The sequence below is a fragment of the Eumetopias jubatus genome, unplaced genomic scaffold (assembly GCF_037043125.1).
Source record: "Eumetopias jubatus isolate StellerSeaLion01/CBP00866 unplaced genomic scaffold, mEumJub1_p1.0 scaffold_5, whole genome shotgun sequence".
NCBI classification, from domain to species: domain Eukaryota; kingdom Metazoa; phylum Chordata; class Mammalia; order Carnivora; family Otariidae; genus Eumetopias; species Eumetopias jubatus.
In genome coordinates this window covers 121157837-121181945 of record NW_028274811.1, presented here as the reverse complement: position 1 = coordinate 121181945, position 24109 = coordinate 121157837, and the positions used below count along the sequence as shown (strand labels likewise).

The following is a 24109-nucleotide window of genomic DNA, read 5'->3' as shown; positions in this document are numbered from 1 at the left end:
GGTTTTGCCATACTAGCTATTACACTCACTGGAAAGAGTTGTGTGTTTCCCGGTTACCACTTCCTCTTTTTTCAGCCCTTTCTTGAATCCACTCCAATCAAATTTCCACCCTTCCAGAAAAATCCTCTCTTCCAGAAAAATCATTCTTTGAGGTCACCAATGACCTCCATGTTTCTAAACCCAATGCTCAATGCCCTGTCCTGTTACCGCACCTCTTCTCACTCTGACACAACTGATCACTTCCTCCTTTGTAAAACTGCCCGTCTTCAAGTTACCAACTCCCCTTGGTCTTCACTCACTAGACACTTTCCCATTCTTCTTTGCTGCTCCTTTTCCTCTTCCCACCCTTTAAATGCAAAAGAGGTATTCACTACCTGTACTCTAGCCTTAGACACTCAGCTAGCCCCACAGACTTAAATATTATATGCTGAAGACTCCAAAGCTCCTAGCCCAGCACCAAACCCTCCCCAAGCTGGAGACGACTGAGCAACTTCTGTTAGAGCCTCAAGGACGTCTCAAATGCATCCAGTCCCAGACAAGACTCTTCGATTACCTCCATACTCTGCCCATCTCAGTAAGCAGCATGCTTGGTTCTTGTCCTTCCTCACCCTGTAACCAATCCATTGGTAAACCCTGCTGGCTCTGCTATCAACATATGTCCTGATTCCAACCACCTCAGTCTAAACCACTTCCACTCCCTCCTGGATCAGTACAACAGCCTCTCAATCTCTCTCACTGATTCTGCTCTTGGAACCCTACCAAAAAACTCTCCACCCAGCAGCCACAGCGATCCTTCCAAAATGTAACTCAGACCACATCTCTCCCATGTCTGAATTCTCTGCTGTCCTCTCACCACTCAGTAAAACCCAAACTCATGTGATCTGGTTCACGCCTCCCTTCAGCCTCCCATCCTACTGCTCTCTGCCTCGTTTACTCTGTTCCAGTCTCACTGCCCTGCTGTTCCACAAACAGAGCTGGCCTGCCCCAGGACCGTGTCCTTCCCCTTCCTTCTGACCAGAGCACAACCCTATAGTTTTCACCCACTCATTCTCCTGTTTTATTCTGATCTCTACTAACTGTCACTTCCTCAGAGAGGTTTCCCCTGACCCAATCTGGAACACCCCTTCCCTGGCCAGTGACCATTCTCTCTGCCCTTACCCTACTCCATTTTTCTTCATGGCACTTTCTTTATTGACATTATGTGTTTATTAATTCATTCCTTGTCAGTTCCTCCACTAGCAGGGGGACTTAGTCTAGATCATCTCCTTTTCTACCATACGTGGGCCAGTGTCTGGCAAATACCACTGAATTAAGAAATTTACTCACCTCCTCTTCCTACCATACGTACGGGAAATAAAGAGCTAGCAAGAATCATTTCAAGAAATTATTTGTCACGTTCCTAGGTAATTCAGACCAAAGTACAAAGCTACTAGATTTGTGCACCTGACTCCAGGCAAATATGAACCAAGACATTCAGAACAGACTCCAGTCTATCCTATATTTTCCCAGGGCAAGTTAATGCTCTAGCTTCTAGCAAACTCTCAAAGTATTAACCCAATTTTTCTGGGCATCATCTGTATTACTAAGATCCATTTTAATAATTAGGCTCCTGTCTTACTTGGTCAAAAACTTTTTAAACCTAATTAGGCAGTAAGGAAAGAAGATAGAATATAAAAAAAATGTTAATCAAAACTTTGAGTCAATATAGGTCATTCTAAGCAAAAAAAGCAAAGCTCCAGATGGAAGATGCTGCTAGACACAAACAATGAACAGCAAGGCGCATGTTCAATGACCTTTTATCTTCTCTCAAAACATGGAGGTGCAGAACATCCCTATAAGCAAAAAAAAAAAGAAAAAAAAATTATAAAATTCGCTATAGGCAAGTGTGGTAGGAGATCCCTCGATTTACTAAGCTGTCATTTCCTCAGAGCTAAGCTCACCATTTCTGCAGCCTGAGTTAACACTCTTGAGCCATGTGGCCAGGGAGAAGGGAGAGGGACTAAAAATACAGTAATGGAATATTGTCCTGTGTAATTTTTACAACTGCCTCAAATCTGAGTATCTCAAATATCTATATGTAGAGTCCTATTCTTTTCTAATATGTGAGTGAAGTTACCTAGTATAAAGGTACTCCATCCCACCCAGCACTTTAAATAAAACTAAATTATTCAGTCAGCTCAAATATGTCCAGTGTACAAAAAGAAGGATAAAGGAGACAGGATGAATGCTCTATCTTATTATGTAATTACAACTGTCCCCTCCTTTTCAAAATTGTAGACAAACTTGTGATGTCCTTGGCTTTTTTTTCTCCTTCATCCACATCCAGAAGGGGCTTGAGAATGAAAAGTTTAATACAATATATATCATACACCTACTCTCTTTTCCACATGAGCATTATCAGAAGTTATAAATGCTCCAACGTTTGTTAAAACCTACCATAAAACTAATCTTGACTCAGGACACCTGGGTGGCTCAGTCGTTAAGCGTCTGCCTTCGGCTCAGGTCATGATCCCAGGGTCCTGGGATCGAGTCCCGCATCCGGCTCCCTGCTCCTTGGGAGCCTGCTTCTCCCTCTGCTTCTCTGTGTGTCTCTCTCTCTCTGTCTCTCATGAATAAATAAATAAAATCTTAAAAAAAAAACTAATCTTGACTCACACATCTTATATAGATCACAGTTTCTTCTCATTTATTCTGGTTTCTCTATGTGATTTTAATTATTGGCAGATGCTCAGTTTCAGCAGAAATTTTACCTAGCGTACGCCACATAAGTGAAGGACAGTGTCTCTTCTTACACAGAGCAGATTTTATCTTATCTACCCAGAGTCCACCTGGAACCCTATGCTAAAGGAGGCATCCCAGTGCTACCTGAATGAGAGCTACTTACCTCTCTCGGCTTACTGGCAACGGCAATGGTACCATCTTTATTGTATTTGATCGGTGCCCCTCCTTGCTGTACCAGGGTCCCGTACCCAGTGCTCGTGTAAAATGCAGGAACGCCAGCCCCACCTGCACGAATCCGCTCTGCAAGCGTGCCCTACAAGTGAGCAACCACCACACCATAAGAAGTTCATTAAGCACACTTCTGTATGTGGATACGGAAACATTTACAGACACAGTTCCTCTCTCTACAGGTTTATCATTCTAAACAGGACCTAGCACTGTATATTGGTTTATTTCACTAACACTGTATGCTAGATAATTGAAAACAAGTATTGCCCCTCTAGACAACAATCTCTCAATTCTTAATCCGCATTCCAAATGTAACTGCTTCTTTGGATCATCATGCGCTCAGCTTTCTGGTCTCCCACTGCTCTCCTGACATCATATTCTCCATCAGTCTATTTGTAATATTTTAAAATCAATTTTCAAATCTGAAGTATATCACTTTATATATATATATATATATTTAAAAATATGTATTTAAATTTTGTGTTTTACTGTGTGCCCTATGTAGGTATAGCTTGAAGCTTATCATGAATAACAATGCCATTATTATATAATAATGGTATGTTCATTTACTTAAGAGTTCATTCTAAAACATTCTTAAAAGCATTTTATCTACTACATTATCTAACTAAGAAAAAATCCAAAGTTAGGCAAAGAGTACAACATACAGGTAATTTGGTTTTTAAAAGCTAAGAGTACTTCAAATTTTATCTTAGAGTAGAAACAACTGTATGCAAAGTTTCTTTGTATCTTCTTTTTACCATCTTTACCCCCTTCCCAGGTACCAGTGGTTCAAAGCTGATTTCCCTGGCTCCCCCCGCCCCCAACTGCTTTCCAACCCAGTTCTCCCATAGGGGAGTAACTCTGACCCTAAATATTTCCTAACACCCACCCTAACCCTAAGACCTATTGTTACAGTCTAGCTACATCATATTCATACTACATAACTGATTGGTCACTCAGTAGTAAGAACTGGTTGAGGTCTTAGTAATATTATGTTAAAATCATTTCAGCCTGAAAACAATTTTCTACTTTAACTGGGTCCTTTAAATACTAAACTCAAAGCAAGAACTAAAAGTTGGGACTTCAGACACAGAGTGTTTGAAGTAGGGTGGGATCATCTGGGGAAGACAGGATCTGAGGCATAACTGACAATCTTCCAGGTAACAGTTTCTCTATTCTATCTAATAGAGATAACTCCATTTTGTACTGTATTTTAAATTAATAACATTCCCAAGATTAAATCATCCAAACAACCATAACACTCTCTACTATAAGATATTTTTTATGTCTACCCTCCTTGAATACTTTATTCCTGCTCTCTGTCCAACTGCGCAAGGACCTAAAAGTGGACAATCTCTACAGACAGGCTCTCTGCAGCTACCACCAACCCCCCTACATCCAAATCCCAAAGGGAGTCCTATCCCTACCACTTCAACAACACTTCTCTGGCTCATTGGCTCACAGGCTGCAAAACAAGTTGCCCGAGCCAACGTTTATTCACCTGCCACTAAGTCGGGGAGAGAGACACTGACCTCTTTCAGCTTAAAGAAGGAATATAAAAGAAATACTAAGGAACTCCCATGTATATGCCCTCTGACAAAAGAAGGGATAATACAAAAGATAATAGAAGTAATCAAAAGGTTAATCTTCAAGGGCTCCACAACCCAAAGGAAAAGTTATCTCAATCTACAATGTGAAGAGGAAAAGTATATGCAATGGACTGAATTGTGTCCCCCACCAAATTCATATGTTGAAGCCCTAACACCCAACGTGATTGTATTTGAAGACAGGGCCTTTATGGAAGTCATTAAGGCTAAACGAGGTCATAAGGGTAGGGCCCTGATCCAGCAGGATTAGTGTCCTTATACTAAGACCCCAAAGTCCTTGTTTGCACGTGTGCATCTTCCTTCTCTCTTCCTCCCTCTCCTCCCCTCTACCAAGAATCACATCAGCCTGTACTTGGTCTTGTACTTCCCAGTTGCCAGAACAATGAGAAATCACTTCCTCTTGTCTGAGCCACCAAGTCTGTGGTATTTTGTTATAGCAGCACGAGTAGACTAAGACAGGATACCTTTTGTTATTTTCAAAAAACTTTAAATGAAAATGGATAAATACCAGACACAGTGCAAGGCTTATGACAAGCACAGATGCCCACACTGTGGGGTGATCGGGTGGGACGTGAGTAATGTTGTGAAACCTCAGGTAGAAAAGTTCTCCCCTGCATGCTCTCTCTAGACAAGCATATACTGGGAGTTCATTATTGATTTTTAAAATGTTGCTATCTCATGTTATTACCAATTTAGTGAAGTCAGTGGTAATAATAATTCTGTTGACAAAAATAAAGCAGAGTGGTGGGTTCAATTTCAGAGATGAAGGCAGATGATGTCAAATTGGAAGACCAATAGGCACAAATGGCTTCAACAAGTTTCCTTTGTGACAAAATCTTTAGCCAGTTAAGACATAGTGTATGACATGAATGAAAACCTGCTAGATTCAAATGCGGTAATTGCTTGCTTGGTAAGGAACATCTATTCCCTGGAGACCTGGGCTCTGATTCCAGTTCTTACTCCAGGACATGGCCAGTTGTACCCTCCAGGGACTTCACTTTCCTGATGTCTCAGCAAGAACATATTCCTCACATATTTCTAATTCTATGATTCACAGGAATGGACTCTTAGGACAATCCCCAAGCATTTCAGCAAGTCCTACTGCAAGCTGCCAGCACAAAATGGACACCATAGTGCCAAGCTTACACATCTGTCCTGTAGCCTAGATACTGTTTACTAGAAATACCTCCCTTTTTTGGGGCACGGCAACAGAGGCTTTTAGTCTTCTAGCAATCAACAGGTGTGACCTACAAACAAATTTCCTTGGCCTGGCAAAATCGCATCCTCTCTGCCTTACCTCTCTTGCAAAAGAAAATTGCTAGAGGGAAATAGGTAAATTTCAAACTAAGTTACTATTCTAAAAGAGGAGCAGAGAAATTGTCTTACCTGAGGTGTCAGCTCTACTTCTAATTCACCACTTAAGTACTGTCGTTCAAATTCTGCATTTTCTCCCACATATGAAGAGACCATGCGTTTTATCTGCTTGGATCGAAGTAAAAGGCCCAGGCCAAAGTTGTCAACCCTAGAAGAAAAATGCAAGCAACTTGCAATCAAAGCAACATCGGTTAGAACACTAATATCCCTGACTTCCGAAAACATGCAATATTATTCATTTAAAGGAATCCTCTCTGCTGGGCATTGAACCCATATTCTCTCATAGTCTCCCACCACCCAAAGAGCCTTGCAAGGTGGCTGTTCTTTTCTTATTTTACAGCTGAGGAAACTAAAGCTCAAGACCTTTCAGTGATTTCTGCCGAAAGATATCTTGGGTAGTGACGTAGCCAGTATTCAAACACACACCAATCCTACAAGTCTGCCCTGCACCTTTCACTCTTTCCACTGCTCCCAAGTGATAATAGGGTAGAAGGCGAGCAGACTGGATCTTGCCCTACACTCTGAAGGCGTATGTAAATGCAAAGGCGATGCCACTCTCCTAACCTGCACTGGCTCCAAACAGAAAAATTCATTCTGTCCTAAAAAAGTGAACACGCATTCTCATATTTAAAAGAGAGAACAGGGGCGCCTGGGTGGCTCAGTAGGTTAAGCATCTGACTCTTAATTTCGGCTCAGGTCATGATCCCGGGGCCCTGGGATCAAGCCCCATGTTGGGCTCCTTGCTCAGTGGGGAGCCTGCTTCTCCCTCTGCCTGCCACTTCCCCTGCTTGTGCGCACACGCTCTCTCTCTCACACACAGATAAATAAAATCTTAAAAAAAAAACAAAAAAAGGGAAGGAAATATCAAGTGTTGGCAAGAATGTGGAACACCCAGAGCACTCATCTATGAAGAGGAGAATGTCAACTGATCCAACCACTTCTGAAAAATTATTAGCAGTATCTATTGATGCTGAACATATGGATATGCTATGTCAGCAATTCCCCTCCTCGGTCTATATCCAACAGGAATGCATACATATATTCCCCAGAAGACAAGAATATTCATAGTCACACTGTCCATGATGGCCAAACACTGGGGCCTCCCCAACCAATACTACTCCACAGCAGAGCAGAAAAAATGAGCAGTATGAAGGAATCAGTGACAACCCCTGCAACAATGGAGGGCTCTCACAGGTAAAATGCTAAGCAAAAGAACCACAAGAGAGTACTTACCGACCTATTCCTTTTATATGAAGTTCAAAGTCACACAAGACTAACGGATAAGATCAGAAGTGAGGATAATGGTTAAGTTTGGTGGGAAAGGAAAACAGTGACTCGAAGGAGCACAAGAGGGGCTTTCTGGGGTACTGGTCATGTTCCTTTGAAAGAATCTGGGGGCTGGTTACATGGGTCTGCAGCCTGTAAAGATCCTTCAAACTTCAAACCTGCGATATGATCACTTTTCTGTGTTACTCTATATTATGCTATGATAAAGTTTTTTTAAAAGACAGAAATACAGTGATAAAGCCAGAGCACCTCCCAGAAATAGAAGCCTTCATTTATGATCTCTCCCTCCTAATCCCCAAGTGCTCTCATGGCCTCTCCCTTACGGAGCTTGGGTCATCTACACTGTTCACTCATCCCATAGTCCTTTACTAAGTTCTTACTGCCCCCCAGGGCTAGTATGTCAGGTCCTGGGCCAGGGGGAGCTCTGAGATATCAAGGGATAAACATGTAAACCTATAATTACAACAGAGGGTGAGATGTGCTAAGAGGTCTGCATCAAGTACAATGAGAACACTGAAGGTCACCCAACAGAGAGGAGAAAGAGGTCCAGAAAAGGCTTACGGAAAATAACACTTGAACAGGCGTGAAGAAAAAAGTCCTTGAGAGCAGAGTAGAGGTGTGGAAGCAATGAACCAAAAAGGCAGGTAGGCAGCTTTGCAAAGGTGCACAGTGGTGGGACAGGCTCCGTGCTGAGTGTAACTGCAGTATGGACTGAAAGCAAAAGTGAGCAAGAGGTAGAAGGCAGGCCAAATTGTCACCTGTCACGTGAGCCATACCATGAAATCAAGATTTCATCCTAAAGGATATGGGAGACCCTGTGAAAAATTTTAAGTAGAAAATAACAGGGTATACAATTAATTGGAGAGGTTCAGTGATAAAAGGCCGGGAGATCAGTTAAGAGGCTTGAAATAATCCAGATAAGCAAAGACAATGGTCTGAACTAAGGCAGCCCCAAAAGGAGTAGAGTAAAAGGGGACCAGTCAAGGGATATTTGGGGGAAAATAAATCATAGGTGTATTGCCCATCCTGATGTAGATACAGACCCAGTCCAGAATTCTGGCTTTGGCAGTGGAACAGAGTGGGAGAATGGACGGGTGGTTAATTAGTCTACAGTCCCTAGTGACATCCCCTTGCATGACCCAAGGAGGGATAAGTACGGTACCTTGTGTGACAAACCACGGACGTTTCTCCTAACAACCTCCTTGTCTCCCCCTTCACTTCACTCTCCATCCCCACACTCCTCATGCCCACAAGTGCCCATCCCCACTCAACTGACTCCTACTTCCCAGAATGTATCACTGCCAAGCCTCTAATCTAGACCAGGAGGTCTAGGCACACTGAATCCCTCCAAGTAGTCCAGGTAACCGTCAACCATTTGCTAAACTTGTTTATAGTTCTTGTCTTCCAGTACTGAATCTGAGAACATTTCCCACTCACCATGAGTATAGAAGGAATAGCTACATGATTTATTCTTGCTTGTTCCAAAAGAAAACTAAAGCCTAAGCAAGTATTTTCAAGAATGTACTTTTGAGATATGGAGAAGTATGGAGAGAACGCCCTGAAGATTAATAATATGCTTGGCCACTAGAGGGCTCCACATCACTACAAAGTCTCTGTCTCTCGGAAAAATCAGTTCTTACACACACACACACACACACACACACACTGCCATCTCTGTTTTTTAGCTGGGCCTTCTGTTCTTCAGGTTAACAATTCCATTCTCCTAAATTAAGCTGCACCTGCAGCCTGCCCCATCCTTGCAGATCTTTAGTACAAAAGTAACGGAGTGCTCTGTCACTCCTCTCTCATACTCTACATCAACTATCTTGGAAAATCCTGACTCTACCTTCAAAATCCATCCAGAATCTGAACATTTCTCACTTCCTCCTGTGCGACCTGCACCATCTCCTGCCTAAAGACAGCAACCTTCCCTACTTCTACTCCTGCCCCCTGCAATCCACTCATAAAATGGCGGCCAAAACCGTAAGAATAAAACAAAATATGTCAGATCACATCACTGCTCTGCCCAAAATGCTGCAATGGCATTCATGCAAAAGCAGAGGTCTCTAGAGTGGCCTGCAAGGCCCTGTAAGATGAGATGCCCTTGAATCTCAGACCTCATTCCTCCCACTTCCCTTTTGCTCACTTTCCTTCTGCTGACCTCCTCCCTGTCCCGCAAACACACCAGGCGTACTTCCCAGGGCCTTTGCACTGGCCTTTCCCTGTCTCTGAAACTCTTCCCCTTTATACTGAAATCTGCCCCTCCATTTTCACATTTGTGGAACATTTGTTGAATGAAGTTATTGTTTGATTTCACTTTCTCCCTTCTCACTGGCTCAAAATGAAAATCACCAAGTCCTCATGCTGGAGATTTTCTATTTGCCCTTGCAGATCCATTCGCCAATCTCCAGCTTGCCCTGTGCTGGGATGGCTGACTGGATAGATGGACTCCCTTGCCCTCTGTCTTCTGACCAGGTGCGAGAAGGATGTCAGGATTTATATTACCCTGACTCCCTCCCTGGCAAGCTGCAGCACACTGGACAACCCTCTCCATAAAGCTTTCCTCCAGTTCCTGGCAGCTCTCTCCTCTCGTTCTTCAGGCCTAAGGCTGGCGGTAATAGCGCTCTCTGTTACTAACTCCAGGGTACTTCAATACTCATATTGCTTTCCCGTAACTCTGACCATTCCTTTAAAGACAGTCGCTTTGGTAAACTCTCTTCAGTTACCCAATATGAGAGTACTATTGATATATCCTCTGGAGCCCTATCTAAATAGTCGTAACAATAAAATAATCCGTGAAAGTGAATACAGTCCATTTGCTTTCTGTAGTCTTTAATACCTGAACCACCCTCCAAGTATACAGGTCCATATGATAAACCAGAATGTACTTGCCCAATTCACTGACTTCAGAGATTTTTCCCATTACACACTCTTTCATGGATCTCTGTTTGGCTTTTCAACCCATTACACATTTGAACTTGGCTCTGTTTGGACATGACCTCTCTCTGTATTTGTTGATCTTGGCTCTGGAAACTATGTATATTTGGCCTTTGCTTTCTTTTTTGGACTAGCAACTGGCTTGGCAACCAAGCAATGCTTAAGATGCTCAGCCCAGGCTACCCCCTGACTAAGTACAGAGCTAGTGTTTATGCCTCAAAAAATGCTGTTAGGTAGCTTATAATAAGTGTCTTTCTTGCCACATACTTTCCAACTCACGAATTCAGTAAACATATATCCATTCTTTACTGTTTATCAGACAATGATGATACAAAAATGAAAAAGGCAAAGCCCTTACAATAGGAAACGAGAAGACAGACACAGGCCATCTTTTGCAAATGAGAAACATACATTTCTAATAGAGAAACATGCATATTAAGGCATCTTGCAGCTCTTTGATATTAAAGGCAATTTTGGTGGACTTTCAAAGAGATTATCTTGCTTGCCTTTAGTAGCCAACATTTCCCTAGCACACCTAAGGAGAGATTTGACCATTCTCTTATGGTACCACAAACTCAGGTTTCAAACATTTTAGTGGTAAAAGAAATCTAAAGCCAAGAATTCAATAAAGAGATATATTCATGTAAATCAAAACAGTATTTCATGGAAGACATAAACGTTCCACAAATATTTGTCATGTTCTGAATCTGAAATTTCATTTTCTGAAATCTCATTAATTGGAAATTCTTGTCAAAACAAAACTAATCAAAATGAATTTGCAACCATTTACTAAACTGGATTTCTCGTTTCCTCTCATTTTAGGCATGCTTAAATCTCAGTTACAGTACATATTTACTCTGATAATATCAAGAATATCAAATGAAAAGACCAAGTTATATTCGGATAGCACATTAACTTATGATGCAGTTATATGGAACAAGTGAACACTCACTCCCTTCCGTGAGCGGAGCAGAGAAGTTCAAGTACACATCCCAGGAAGTGGTTAGCTCTTCTCAGACAAAATAATCAACTCTTGGGGGAATGCATAATCAGACAAAATGGCCTACAGCTCTCCACTGAGCCCTTCAGAGCTGCAGCTGCCTCAACTAATAATAAAGACGGCACAGCGAAGGGGCCACCCACCTTTATCTACTGGTTCAAAACCACTGGTGCAGACCCAGGAATTTTATTTAGCATGAAAAACTGCTCATTGGGTCCAGAATTCCTACAGCTGACTAGTGTAATACCACATATAGGTAATAGTACTGTAACCACAGACACAGGTGTGTACGCATTATCACATAGTACTTACAGGCTTCCACATGGAAGCTGGGTGTCCATTTGTTTAAATTCCCACCTTCAAGAACGGTAATCTAAAATAATCTTGTCATAAGGAAATGAGTGTGATTAATATAACACATCTATGCTTCCCTTACTTCTCTAATTGGCTGATATATAGTTTACTGTAAAACTTTTGGTTTCTACAGGCTTGTAATTCACATGTCAAAGTCTTCTAAAAAATTCAGTGAAATGCATATTTTCAATTTTCCCTACTTTCCTAATCAATCCATATCAAAGTCTGGATTCATCCGAGTGACCCTAAGGGGGAATGTTTATCTCATCAAGACTAACAGTCAAGGGGCGCCTGGGTGGCTCAGTAGGTTAAGCGGCTGCCTCCGGCTCCGGTCACGATCCCAGGTGGGACCAAGCCCCGCATCGGGCTCCACTTCTCCCTCTCCCTCTGCCTGCCACTTTGCCTACTCGTGAGCGTGCGCTCTCTCTAAAAAATAATCTTAAAAATAAAAAAATAAATTAAATAATATTTAAAAAAAAAAAGACTAACAGTTAATACTCCACACCCAGATAAGTGGTACCTCATGGCAACAGGTCTTACTGATAACTAAAAACAAAACAAAAAACACAGACCAAGAGCCCTGAGCTCTGGAAAGTCTTCCAATTCAGGTAGATCCTTCCATAAAAAGCCTTTTTCTAAATGAGAAAGCAGTTATTACTTCTTTTTTTAAAAAGATTTTATTTATTTATTTATTTAGGGGAGAAGGGCAGGGGAAGAGGGATACACAGACTCCTGAGCATGGAGCCAACAAGGGGCTCCATCCCAGGACCCTGAGATCATGACCTGAGCTGAAATCAGGAGTTGGATGCTTAATTGACTAAGCCACCCACATGCCCCAAGAAAGTAGTTATTACTTCTAAGTTCTCTCCATTTACTCAACAATCCAAACCATCTTTGTTTCTCCAACAAAGCAGTGCTAAGTTTTCCTCATTTATCTGACTCTAATGGCCAAACAGAGCCGTCATTCCTGTAGATCTGTGATTAAACCCACCTAACTAGGAGAATCAACTGCCAATGAGGGTGTGCAAAGTGCTTTCTTTGCGTTCAATGATGGTTATCAGTATTTACTCCGCATCAAGAATTTACATTGATTTACCCCATCCCTTGTAAGCACTGAGCTATCTGGAAAACCCAACAAAGTACTGATAGTCTAAAGTATTTTTAATAAATACAAAGTAAGCTCAAATAGCACGAGATGCATTTAAGAAATATCAAGTGATCATGAACAAGTTACTTCTCTATTTACATATGAGTTTCCTCTGTTAAATGAGGGAACTGGAACAGATGATCTCTACAATCCCATCCAGCTCCAGCACTTGTGGGGAAGAAAAAACTACTGTAAGCAAAAGGATCAGTCTGTAATATATACTAGAGAAGGACTACAATTCGGTATACAAAGAAAGACTGGAAGTCTCCAAAGGGGCAAGATCAATGAAGGCTAGAGAAGTTCTATAATTGAATAAGGCTTCTTTGAGGATGTGGAACTAAAATCTTAAAAAAAAAAAAAAACAAAAACCTGTTTAATATCTTCCTCTATACATAATGATCTACAATAACATAAAGGGACATCTCTAAACTATAAAATGCAAGATTCAATTTGAAAATCTGTATTTTAACTTTAACAATGCATTTGGAATTTAGAAAAATAAAAACACATCAAACTAAGATATAAATCTATGATATAAATCTATGCAAGTCTGCTTTACTTATGATTATGAAGGATGGTACCAAAAATATTTGAAGAAATGTAACCTCCAACTCTTGAGCTTGTTAAAAACTATCTTATGAGGGCACCCGGGTGGCTCAGTTGGTTAAGTGACTGCCTTTGGCTCAGGTCATGATCCTGGAGTCCCGGGATCGAGTACCGCATCAGGCTCCCTGCTCGGCAGGGAGTCTGCTTCTCCCTCTGACCCTGCCCCCTCTCATGTGCTCTCTCTCTCTCTCATTCTCTCTCTCTCAAATAAATAAAATATTAAAAAAAAACTATCTTATGATACTTGAGCATATTTTTCATTTTATTCATAAACTTTGTATAAATATTATAGAGAACTGTCATTTCTTTCAAGCCACTTGTTTTCAAAATGCACACTTACCCTGCATTGTTGCTGACTGCAGTCAGCCCTTTCACTCCAGTCTTCAGTAAGGCTCCTATAAGATTTTCTGGAATTCCACATAACCCAAAACCTATTAAGTGAAAAAGACAATTTGTGAAAATGGTAATCTTCTCTCAGGGAAATGTATGTTATCCTTTTCCATAAAAAAAAAATGCAAAACACATTATTAGATCTATTAAGGAAAATATACAGATATATCTCAGCAACTTGGGAAGTGGCTACATAGCTGTACCCAAATGTTCTGCACCATTAGATAGCACCAGACATAACCGTCAAATCTTTGAATCATAAGAATAAAGCCAAGTGCAACCAGTTAATATTAGCTACACATCACACATCTTGCACTTAACTACACATCTATTACTGTCCAACTTTATAATTCAACCTTTATACAATTACTTTTTCAAGCATGTTTGTTTATATGCCTGAGTAGATTTTGCAGAACCGGAAGCCTAGACCAATGACTTTTATTTCTTTACAACTTCTGCAATTTGTCAAATAGTATTGGGTTTAAAATGGACATTCAATGACTGGTCAGTTGAATGGATGAATGAATGAACAGCAGCCCTAAAAACAAGCCTAGATTCCTGTGACCAAGGCCTAGAAATAAGAAAAAATAAGAGTAATAAATAAAAATTATAAGAATCAGGCAGTGAGTGTAATGAGTGTGAGACAATGTTTCTAAAAGACATTCCAAACAAGGTGCAGCAATGAACCCAGAGGCTTCAACAACAGAGAGATGCGTATATGCTTTTTACCTCCTAAAATGAGGAATGACAAAAGGAATAGCTAGGTAAGGGCAGATGAGAGCCATGCAAATGTTTTAGTTAAACAGAATTCCCAAGGATCTAGGAATGTTTTCAAAGCTACTAATAAGACATCACCATTTAAAACTTCAGCTTTTCAAAATAATAGAAAAAGAAACACAAAGGGAAAAAGTGAAACATTAAGTGCTAAACCTTGCTAAATTTTCAAGATGAGGACACTAATAAAATCATTACATAATGAAATAATTACATAATATGCAATAAATGACTAAAAATAAAATAATTGGCATTTCTGATCTCCACAGCTTTGCCATTGTGATTTCCCTGCTTTGCTAAAAACATAAGGATGTTCCATCACCAAAAGGAAAACAGTACCATTACTCACCACCAACCAGTATTGTTGCACCATCAGGGATGTCTTTTACAGCTTCCACTGGATCTGTATAAAATTTGGTATGGCGACGTGTGCTGGTCGAAAAGTAGCAAACACATCCCTAAAACATTTTTTAAAAATTTTTAAGTGAATCATCATTTGGAGATACATCTTTATTTTGCATGTATACCAATGTATTCACTTTTCATATAAACAAGGATAATTTCACTATCTGCTCTTTGAAACAAAGAGTGGGGCCGTAAGTAATTCATCTTAAGAGTAGGAAGGACATACTCTACCCACAGATTATCACCAGAATTCCCTTGTGATCATGATGGATGTCTTCCATTGTATAAAGGAAAACTCTGTCATTTGTGGCCACCCAAAAGATTGAAAGTAGACAGCTCATACACTGGGACTCAAACTCACAATAATGATGCCATCAAGCATCAGTTTCTGATAGTGAGCTAACCTTGCATTCAGTCAACAAATATTCACTGAGAACGTACTATGTGCCAACTATTCTGGTGTTTACTCCCATCTAGTAAATATTAAGACATGACTGCCACTCTGCGGGAAATGAGGTATGGTGTGACCAGTATACAAATACATAGTTGGGCCCCTGACCCAATCTTGTATCAGTGAATGCCTCCTAAGGGAACAAGTAAGGAACAGTACACAAAAAGACCCATCCCCCTAAGGGGCTTGGAGTTTATAGATGCTGAGAAAAATAGCAAACTATTATCTGCAAGGAAGGCATGGCTAGTCTTACCAGTGACCTATTTGGTGCAAAACAGGTTATCTAGTGAACATTCATCATCCGTTTTAAACAGTTTCCCTCTTTATAATTTATCCACAATACGGAGGAGAAAATCAGAGCTGACTATGTTGTAATCATTCATGATAAATATCACCTCTCTTTATTCTTATTATATATTCAACCTAAAAAGGGAGGGAGAAAAGAGAAAGGCTCCTGACTCCTCATATGCTGCCACCTTAAGGAGTTCATAAATGTAAGCTCACACGTGCTGCCTTATTGGTCTTTGACAGACATCCTATGAGGTCAAGGTAAACGCATTAATGAGTTTCTACCATTCTTTTCTTCCTCTATAAACTTATTTCATTGAAAGTGTCAAATAGTACAAAAGTCTATTTCCTTTAAGAGAACACTGAATGTCAAATGAAATATGCAAAAGTAGAGGTTACCCAGATGACTTTTGTCCCTTTAAATTCAACCTTGGTTCAGATCTGGTGAAGAGAGGGGTCTATCCTAGCACACCACTGGGAAATACATGGAGGCAAAGCTAGCAAAGAATGAGCTGGAGCTGCAGAGAGCTTACTTCTCTGTCCTATCCCCAGTAGCAAGGATTTATTGGATTTTGTTTAAACATGCACGTACACATACAAATATATATTTTTTTAAATCTTGGAAATTAAAAGTTTGATAGCCTCAATAAAGAGGACAAAAGATGAATCATAAAATAAAGTTGAGGATATCTGCTCAAAAATAGAAAAAAGAAAAATACAGATACTCTAATCCAACCAATTCATTTCACAGGTCAAGTTTCTGAAGCTGAGCAAGATCTCGTAATGTACCCAACATTGTGTTACAGCAAAACCAGATCCCAGGTTTTAGCCTTCATCACAGCATCCTTCTACCACAATCTGTTCCTCTCCATGAGTTTTAAAAGCCCACCGTCTTATTCTACTTCAATTTCATTATTTACAGATAACAAATCTTTATGAGTGCCCTATTTTTTAATAAAGAACTCTATGTTATTATCTTTTCTAAAGAGTGAAGGAGAAGTCATTGCTCTGTACACCTTAAACTGATACAGTACTGTTTTGTCAATTATATCTCAAAATTGGAAAAAAGTCAAAGATGCAAAAACATGCAGTAAATACACAAATGCTAATCTCTATCTCTTACCAAATACAAAGGGGTGAAAAGTCAGGGCCTCAGCAGGAGGAAGAAAATAAAAGAACTCATCTACACCTAAGTAGTCAGGGGGTAAAGTCACTCTGAACTACTTATCTGTAGACTGAGAAACATGAATCCTGTAAGAGAGGAAATCAAGAGAAAACTCACTTCTCCTACAGATCCAGGACACTTTTCAGATTCACAAGGGGAAACAAAAGTATATAAGCATAGACTTGTCAGGAATTCTGTCGTTTCAGTTGATAGTGTCTTCATTACAAACAGAAATTATTGAAATGCTTGCCCCACACCTTAAAAAAATACCTCAGAAGGGGGCTCTTGGATGGCTCGGTTCGTTGAGCATCTGACTCATTTCAGTTCGGGTCATGATCTCAGGGTTAGGGTTAGGTGAGATCAAGCCCCACATCAGGCTCTGCACTCAGCGCAGAGTCTCCTTGTCCCTCTCCCTCTACTCTTCCCGCGACTTGCTCACTCTCTCTCTCAAATAAATAAAATCTTTTAAAAAAAATACTTCAGAAACATTTTAGAAAAGACTCAAGTGTTTCACATTTATCTAGACAATCAAAAGCTAAAAGAAATGAGTGAAATGTTTGCAGGCAATGTGAGAATGGTTCAAGATAATAAAGAAATTACACCCAACTTTTTTTTTATTTTTCCACACATTCAGTTAATATTTGTTGACCTTTGTTACCTATTTGTTATATTGACATGTGATATCTATTTGCTAAGAAATCAGCAGTGTGACCCAATGGGCCACACTCCAGTAATCTCTGGGTCAAAATTCCAGTTCACCCACAATTGCGAGAAACGGAGAAAATTGCAAAATCTGAGTGTAAGAGGTGATTTTAAGTTTACAAAAGGATGACAGTTGTTTCTTAAGGATGTAGTAAGGATTAAGTAATGGTATATCAGACCCTGCGTTTATACGCTTCCCTTGGGCAATGTAACCCTCTCTCCATTCTGCACCCGGGCAGTAAGATTAACTTGCCATTGACTGGACTTTAGTTTTCACATTTAACCTCCCCGCTCTACCTTACCTATACACACAGGCAGGTATTACTGATTCTACAAAGAATTTTTTTTAGCATGACCTATGCTCTAGCAAATTAATCCATGCCACCCTTGTTGAGGGTTTTGAAAAATGGGTTCCAGCTTTAAGATTACTTTAACATGTTTATTTTGTTTGTAGTCAAGCTTACCATTCTAAGTATTCAGAGAGTACTGGGCAATCTGGCTGTACGAATGCAGGTAGTGAGGCAAAGAGGAAGGAGAATGTCTGAAGCCAGTTGCACCAGAATGTTTCCTGTGGGTCTTTAAGACTTAGAGCCTTGGACGCAGCACCCCAGAGAAAGCTTCTCGGTTTGTTTACTGAACAAGCTTCCTCTCTGCCCACATTCTATCCCATTCTCCCAGCCTCTGGGAGGCAAGGAGCATCACTGCTGACACCCTGTAAGACTGAGCAGAGGAGGTGTCTTTTTTTCGTAAATAAGTGAATTCAAAGTGAAGCTCTACACTGCTCATAAGTTGACTTTTACCTTCTAAAATGCTAAAACAATGAGGTGAAAAGATTCAAGCACCATCTGCTACACGAATAAATAAAGAGCCCTTAAGTCTGCAGAGGTTACTAAAAGAATGAAGAGTAATGAACTGTATGGCTTCACCATCTATGTATTTCGGGGGTGAATTTTTCACCAAGGTCCTCCTTTACATTTGGGTAACATATTTCATTTTGTTTTCCACTCTCCCGCCTTCTGCAAAATTCCATTTTGTGGTGCCCCTAGTTTCTGCTATTACTATTGGAGGAAGGAAATAATGACTATATTGCAAAACAACAGTCAAGGTCCTGAAGGGTAAGAAATAATCAAAATTCTTATATTGCCATTTTTTTCTATTTAATCTATTTCTCCTTTTAAAATTCTCCCCCTCTTCACCCTTTGTCCTCTAGTTAAATTCTTACATTTAGAATTTGAGGTCTGATTCCGTTCTTGAGCCTAAATTTTATCTGATAATTTCCCAATTCAGAATCTCCTTCCTTTCTTTTTCTTTTTAAGATTTTATTTATTTATTTGACAGAGAGAGAGACAGCGAGAGAGGGAACACAAGCAGGGGGAGTGGGAGAGGGAGAAGCAGGCTTCCCGCAGAGCAGGGAGCCCGACGTGGGGCTTGACCCCAGGACCCTGAAATCATGACCTGAGGCGTAGGCAGCCGCTCAACGACTGAGCCACCCAGGCGCCTCTGGAATCTCCCTCCTTTCTAACCACTTCTACCATTCTTTCTTTTGCCTAAATTTCTCTTTTTCTTGTCATTCAGTACTCCAGAACTTTACCAAAAAACGCACTTCATTTTGAAGGTCTTTCAGGGAAAATCCATATAGCATACTGCTCTTTTATTTTTAAATTAATCTTATCTTAATGATATGGAACTGTACACCCAGGTGTTATTTACCTATTACCTTGCAGTTAAAAAAATCAGGACACAGGAAGATTGATACTGCCCACCTCAGTACCAAAGTCTGATAAACAGAAGTGGAAAGGAGAAGCCATATGGAGAGAGATGAAGAGGACCCTGTTGGAAGGAAAAGGCAATAATATGCAGGTGGATACACACATATACACACTTAGCAAGGAGAATATGGCATCAGCGCTAAGTGGAGATGGTGATGTGTGTCGTAATGTTTACCAATGTCAAAGGTAAATTGACAGTAGGAGTATCTATCAAACGTGGAATGCTCACCTTAAATCAAACACTACCAGTTATGCACTTATGAAATGAATAAATAAATCACAAGGACCCTACAGGGAGTTACCGACACTAGGCCAATTCTCTAAAGTAGTGGCATACTGTTTTTGAGGGAACATACATGTTCCTTTTATTCCAACAATAGAGTGATGCCCAGCACTTTAATAGAGCACAGATAAAGGAATGATGCATTCTGCCTGGTGTATCAGAAAGCTTGAGTTTGCCAAGAGTTAAGATACTAATGAGGATGGGGAACCCAGAAAGAGAAGCATGAATAAAGGTACGGATATGTGAAAAGGCTCATTGTGCTCAGGAACACGCGGGACCAGGTCCCATGGAGAGAAGCTCGTGAAGATCGGGCTGAAAAAGGAGACGGGCAGGACTTAAGGACCACACTGAGGTTTTGACTTCTTCCTTCAATGAGGAAGGGACAGCAAAGCTTTTGAAACAGAGATGTCACAACTCATATGAAAGACTGAAACAGGAAAGTGGCAGAGGAAATCATTCTTTCATCCACTCATCCATTTGTTCAAAAATATCCATTTTGTATAAAATATACTAAATACTGGAATACAGAGTTAAGACAAACAAAAAACCACTCAAGCATAGTCCTTGCACTGATAAAACTTGCAAACTAGCAAGGGTAATAGTCATTAAATAATTACAAAAATTTAAATACAAATGTTAATATCAGGGAGCTATATGGAAGAAATAGACAGTTGCTGGGAAAGAGTGCCAAGGACAACCCCAAGGAAATTTCAGGAAAAGGTGCATACATGACACTGGTTATCCACGAGGTGGAGGGAAGAGGAGAGGAAAGAAGGGGTCCAAGATTCCACTGGTGGGATATGGGTGCTATTAGCCATAATGAGAACAAAAACAAAACAAGGGAGGAAACAACAACTTTATGGCTGGTTCGCTGTGGATCAGAAAGAGCTTGAAGCACTAAGTGTCATCCAGGGGGACTGGACCAGTAAGTTGTACCAGGGGAGAATGGAATTGGCAAGAGATCTGGGGAAAAAACAGGTTCAAGGAAGAAAGGTAGGTAAAGTGTTAATGGTAGCTTCAGGATCTTTTTCCAGTAATAATTTTCCAAAGTGAATGGAAAATAGTATTAAATGCTCCTTCTGAAACAGTAATGGAGAAAGAAAGATAACTTCAGATGGTGTATTCAAATCTAAGTCCATGCCAATGGCTCTGAAATGTAGTTCTCAGACTAGCAGCATTAACATCACCTGGGAACTCATTTATGTAAAGTGTGGAGCCCCACACAGGACCTACTAAATCAGAAACTCTGGAGGTGGACCCAGAAACCGGTTTGCTAAAGCCTCCAAGTAATTCTGAGGCTCATTAAAGTTTAAGAGACTTGCCTAACACACACACATCCACCATCTCATTTTGGCTGCTGGTTATGTTTAGCAGAAAAGTTCTCAAGGTTACTACCTCTGTTTGTCCACAGGGTTCTTTCATCCATGTATTAAACATGTCTATATTATGCCTAATAGTGTGTAATGTTGAGAGGGATGGAGAATAAAGCATACAAGATTGTCCTCGACAACCAGAAACTTGCATCTTGTTAAGAAGTCAATTTAGGGGCACCTGGGTGTCTCAGTCGGTTAAGTGTCTGACTTCGGCTCAAGTCACTATCGATCTCTGAGATAGAGCCCTGGGTTGGGCTCCACACAGTGGGGATTCCGCTTGTCCCTCTCCCTCTGCCCTTCTCCCTGCTCAAGCTGGCGCTCGCTCTCTCAAATAAAATCTTAAAAAAAAAAAAAGTCAATGAATGCATTTGAAAAGTTAAACAAGCACACAAGTGTTCCAGTGTAAGGCAAGTTAGATGAGCATCTAAGGACTAAATAAGCAGTAGGGGCACCAAGTGCCAAGCATGAAGAAACCCCTGGAAGCAGGCATTGGACCTATGATAACCAAACCTCAAAGAGGGAAAGTTTGAAGCTTGATAGGAACTTTCAGTGAGGCACAGGGAAACCTCTGCCACCTAAGAGGTTTGCTGGGCTTCTGAAGCAGTTTAACGCCATGGGAAAGTGAGTAAATTAATACTTAGGCAAATAGGTAACTGCCAATGTTTTTGACCTGGGCCCAAGGGTATGGGAGTGTCCTGGTCTGCATGTTTCAGCACCCGCAGCAGCGTGACTGAAGGTCAGTCAAGTGCCCTTTTAATAATGCTTTATATATCCAAAGCTATCAGCAATTACCAAAATGCTGCCTAAGAGGCATTTATGAATAAAATGTTCCAGTTCTAAATCATCCCCTAGCATTTACCTAAGGGGTTTCTCAGAGATTGCATGCGGGAAAGAGAGCAATGGGGCGTGGCAGTTCTGTTGGGTACACACCTCGTGCAAGACACGCTTTCAAGCTCAAAACTATTATTTAATGCGCTAAGTACAAACGCTACTTTCCGTTTTTCCCTAGCAAGGAAGAGGTTACGATGGTAGCCGAAGTAAACCGCCCTCCAGGACCCAGCACTCTCGGCCCGTACTGGCCTCCGAGGGGCTCTGGGCAGGAACCCCACCTGAGCGTGGGAAAGAAAAGAAAAGAAAAGAAAAGAAAAGAAAAGAAAAGAAAAGAAAAGAAAAGAAAAAAAAGAAAAGAAAAGAAAAGAAAAGAAAAGAAAAGAAAAGAAAAAAGAGAAAAGAGAAGAGAAGAGAAGAGAAAAGGAAAGGAAAGAAAAGAAAAAAGGAAAGGAAAGGAAAGGAAAGGAAAGAAAAGAAAAGAGAAAAGAAAGAAAGAAAGAAAGAAAGAAAGAAAAATTGGTGGAGAGGAGGCAGTAAGGGAGGCACAAGGTTTTCTAAGAGTCTGAAAATGGAAATCCTCCAACCCGGATGCCTGCGCCTCAAGAGCGCGAGCGAGCCCCGGCCGGAGCACCACAGGTTTCTCCGTCAGACGGGGAAGATGACCAGGCGAGCGCTCCAGTCCGCGTTCCCCTTCCCACCGCCACGCAGCGACGCGGCCAAATAAGGGAGGACAGGGAGGACACGGCATACCACCCCCGCGACGCCCAGCATCCGCCGCCTCCACGGCCAACTCGCGCGGACCGGTGGCTAACCTGCCCCGAAATCCCCAACGCGAGGTGCAAACCTGTCCCCTGCTGCCGTCACCCTTACCCGTCCCTCGACCGGCGCGCCCTCCCAGGAGGCTGCTCGCCAGGCGGAGATGCTAGCCGGGGAGGACGCGTGCCCGGGAGGACGCGAGCGAGCCCTGAAGGGCGCGGAGGCGGCGCTGCCAGACGCCCTCCTGCCCCCTTTTAGCTTTTCTCCGCGTGCTTCTACACCCGATCTCGCCCGGCCGGGGGAAGCGGCTGCAGAACCGCGCAAAAGTAGTCACCCGAAGGAGCAGCGAGGCAAGGCAGGCGTCGGCGCGTCTCGGTGTCCCGGAGACGGCGCCACGGACGCTAACTCGTAGGTTGGAGCGGGCGGGTGCATGCAGAGGAGAGGACGCGGGCACCACGCAGGGTTTCGTCTGCGTTCTGCCGGCGCGTGGCCTTCTTCACTGGCACGTTACCTTGGACCAGACGCCCCCGGTGAGGCGGGCGGCGGCGCAGAGCGGGGACCAGGCGGAGAAGAGTTTGAGAGCCGCCATGTTCCGGGCCGGGCGTGGAGAAGGCGACGCGCTGAGGCGCGCGCGTGAGTGTGTAGGAGTGCAGCCGGGCCGCAGCGGCGTCAACGCGAAGGGAGGGAAGGGAAGGCGCTCGAGGGGCTGGCTGGAGGCTCGACCGCGCGTCGATGACGTCCTCCTCTCGCTCGCCCACTGAGGCCGCAGGTTTAGAGAGACGCGAGGCTGGGAGGGGCCCGGCGGATAGCGTAAGCCGGGTGCAGCCGGGACGGATGGCGGGGGAAGCTTCCCAGCCCTGCGGCGGCCGAGTCCTTTCCCCGCGCCTTCCAGGCAGCTGCATGGGCGCGCACCTGCAAAGCACACAAGGAAATTAAATAAGACCTTAGCTTCCTTAGCAAGTACACCTAATGCAATGAATAATCAGTCCAGTTTCAAGTCTCCATAACAGCATTTGCCCTTTTACTGTATTCTTTTAGCTCTTTTTCCCTGATGAATATTATTTTAATCAAAATCAATGACGGAATAGGATACCAAGTTAGACTATCCAATCACATTAGGAGAAATTAACCTAGTAATGCTCTGTATTTTCAACACATCTTAAGAAGTTGGAAAGAGGTGAAACTCGGGTATTAGAACTTAAGTCCCATTACTAGTCCTAATAGAGCAGCTACTGTACTGTAGCTTACAGAATGTGAAAAAGCTAACATTCACAGCTGAGTCTGCCTTTCCACTTTCGCCCTTCCAGAGGGCATATGAAATGGAAAACAACTTTGTCTAACTGTGGTCATATGACTCCCTCTTCTTGGCTGGTCTCACTCTGTTGCTTTTGGCTAAACTAAAGACACAGATTTCAAGTCTTGTACTCTGTGTGACTCTAATTCTTATGAGAAAAAAATCAGCCTCACTACTCTATGGTCAAGACACTACTATTTTTTTGGTAGTTCACTGGCTGTGTTTTATAGTTTTTAGATAAAATAGGAGTAACTTGAACAAATTACAGAAAAGTTCTGTACAGATTTCCCTCCTGGTTCCACAAAGCCATTTCAATTCTAGTCTGTGTAAAAAACCTATTTTTTTGAATATCCGAATTTTTCTGAAC

The 24109-nt window shown here is 41.8% G+C and overlaps 1 protein-coding gene across 2 annotated transcripts in view; it reads right to left on the bottom strand.

Moving 5' to 3' along the window:
• OXCT1 (3-oxoacid CoA-transferase 1) overlaps positions 1–23143 on the bottom strand; it is a 128174-nt gene extending 105031 nt beyond the window's left edge. Inside the window, exons 1-5 of one of the 2 annotated variants that reach the window (XM_088023515.1) lie at positions 22960–23143; positions 14775–14883; positions 13602–13692; positions 5943–6078; positions 2885–3034 (exon numbers count right to left, since the gene is read on the bottom strand). In XM_088023515.1, coding sequence (XP_087879641.1) covers positions 2885–3034; positions 5943–6078; positions 13602–13692; positions 14775–14883; positions 22960–23037 — 564 coding nt within the window. In that variant the 5' untranslated portion in view covers positions 23038–23143. The remainder of the gene's footprint in view (positions 1–2884; positions 3035–5942; positions 6079–13601; positions 13693–14774; positions 14884–22959) is intronic. The other variant, XM_028097962.2, reaches the window with a different exon arrangement.
• Positions 23144–24109: the final 966 nt, after the last annotated feature.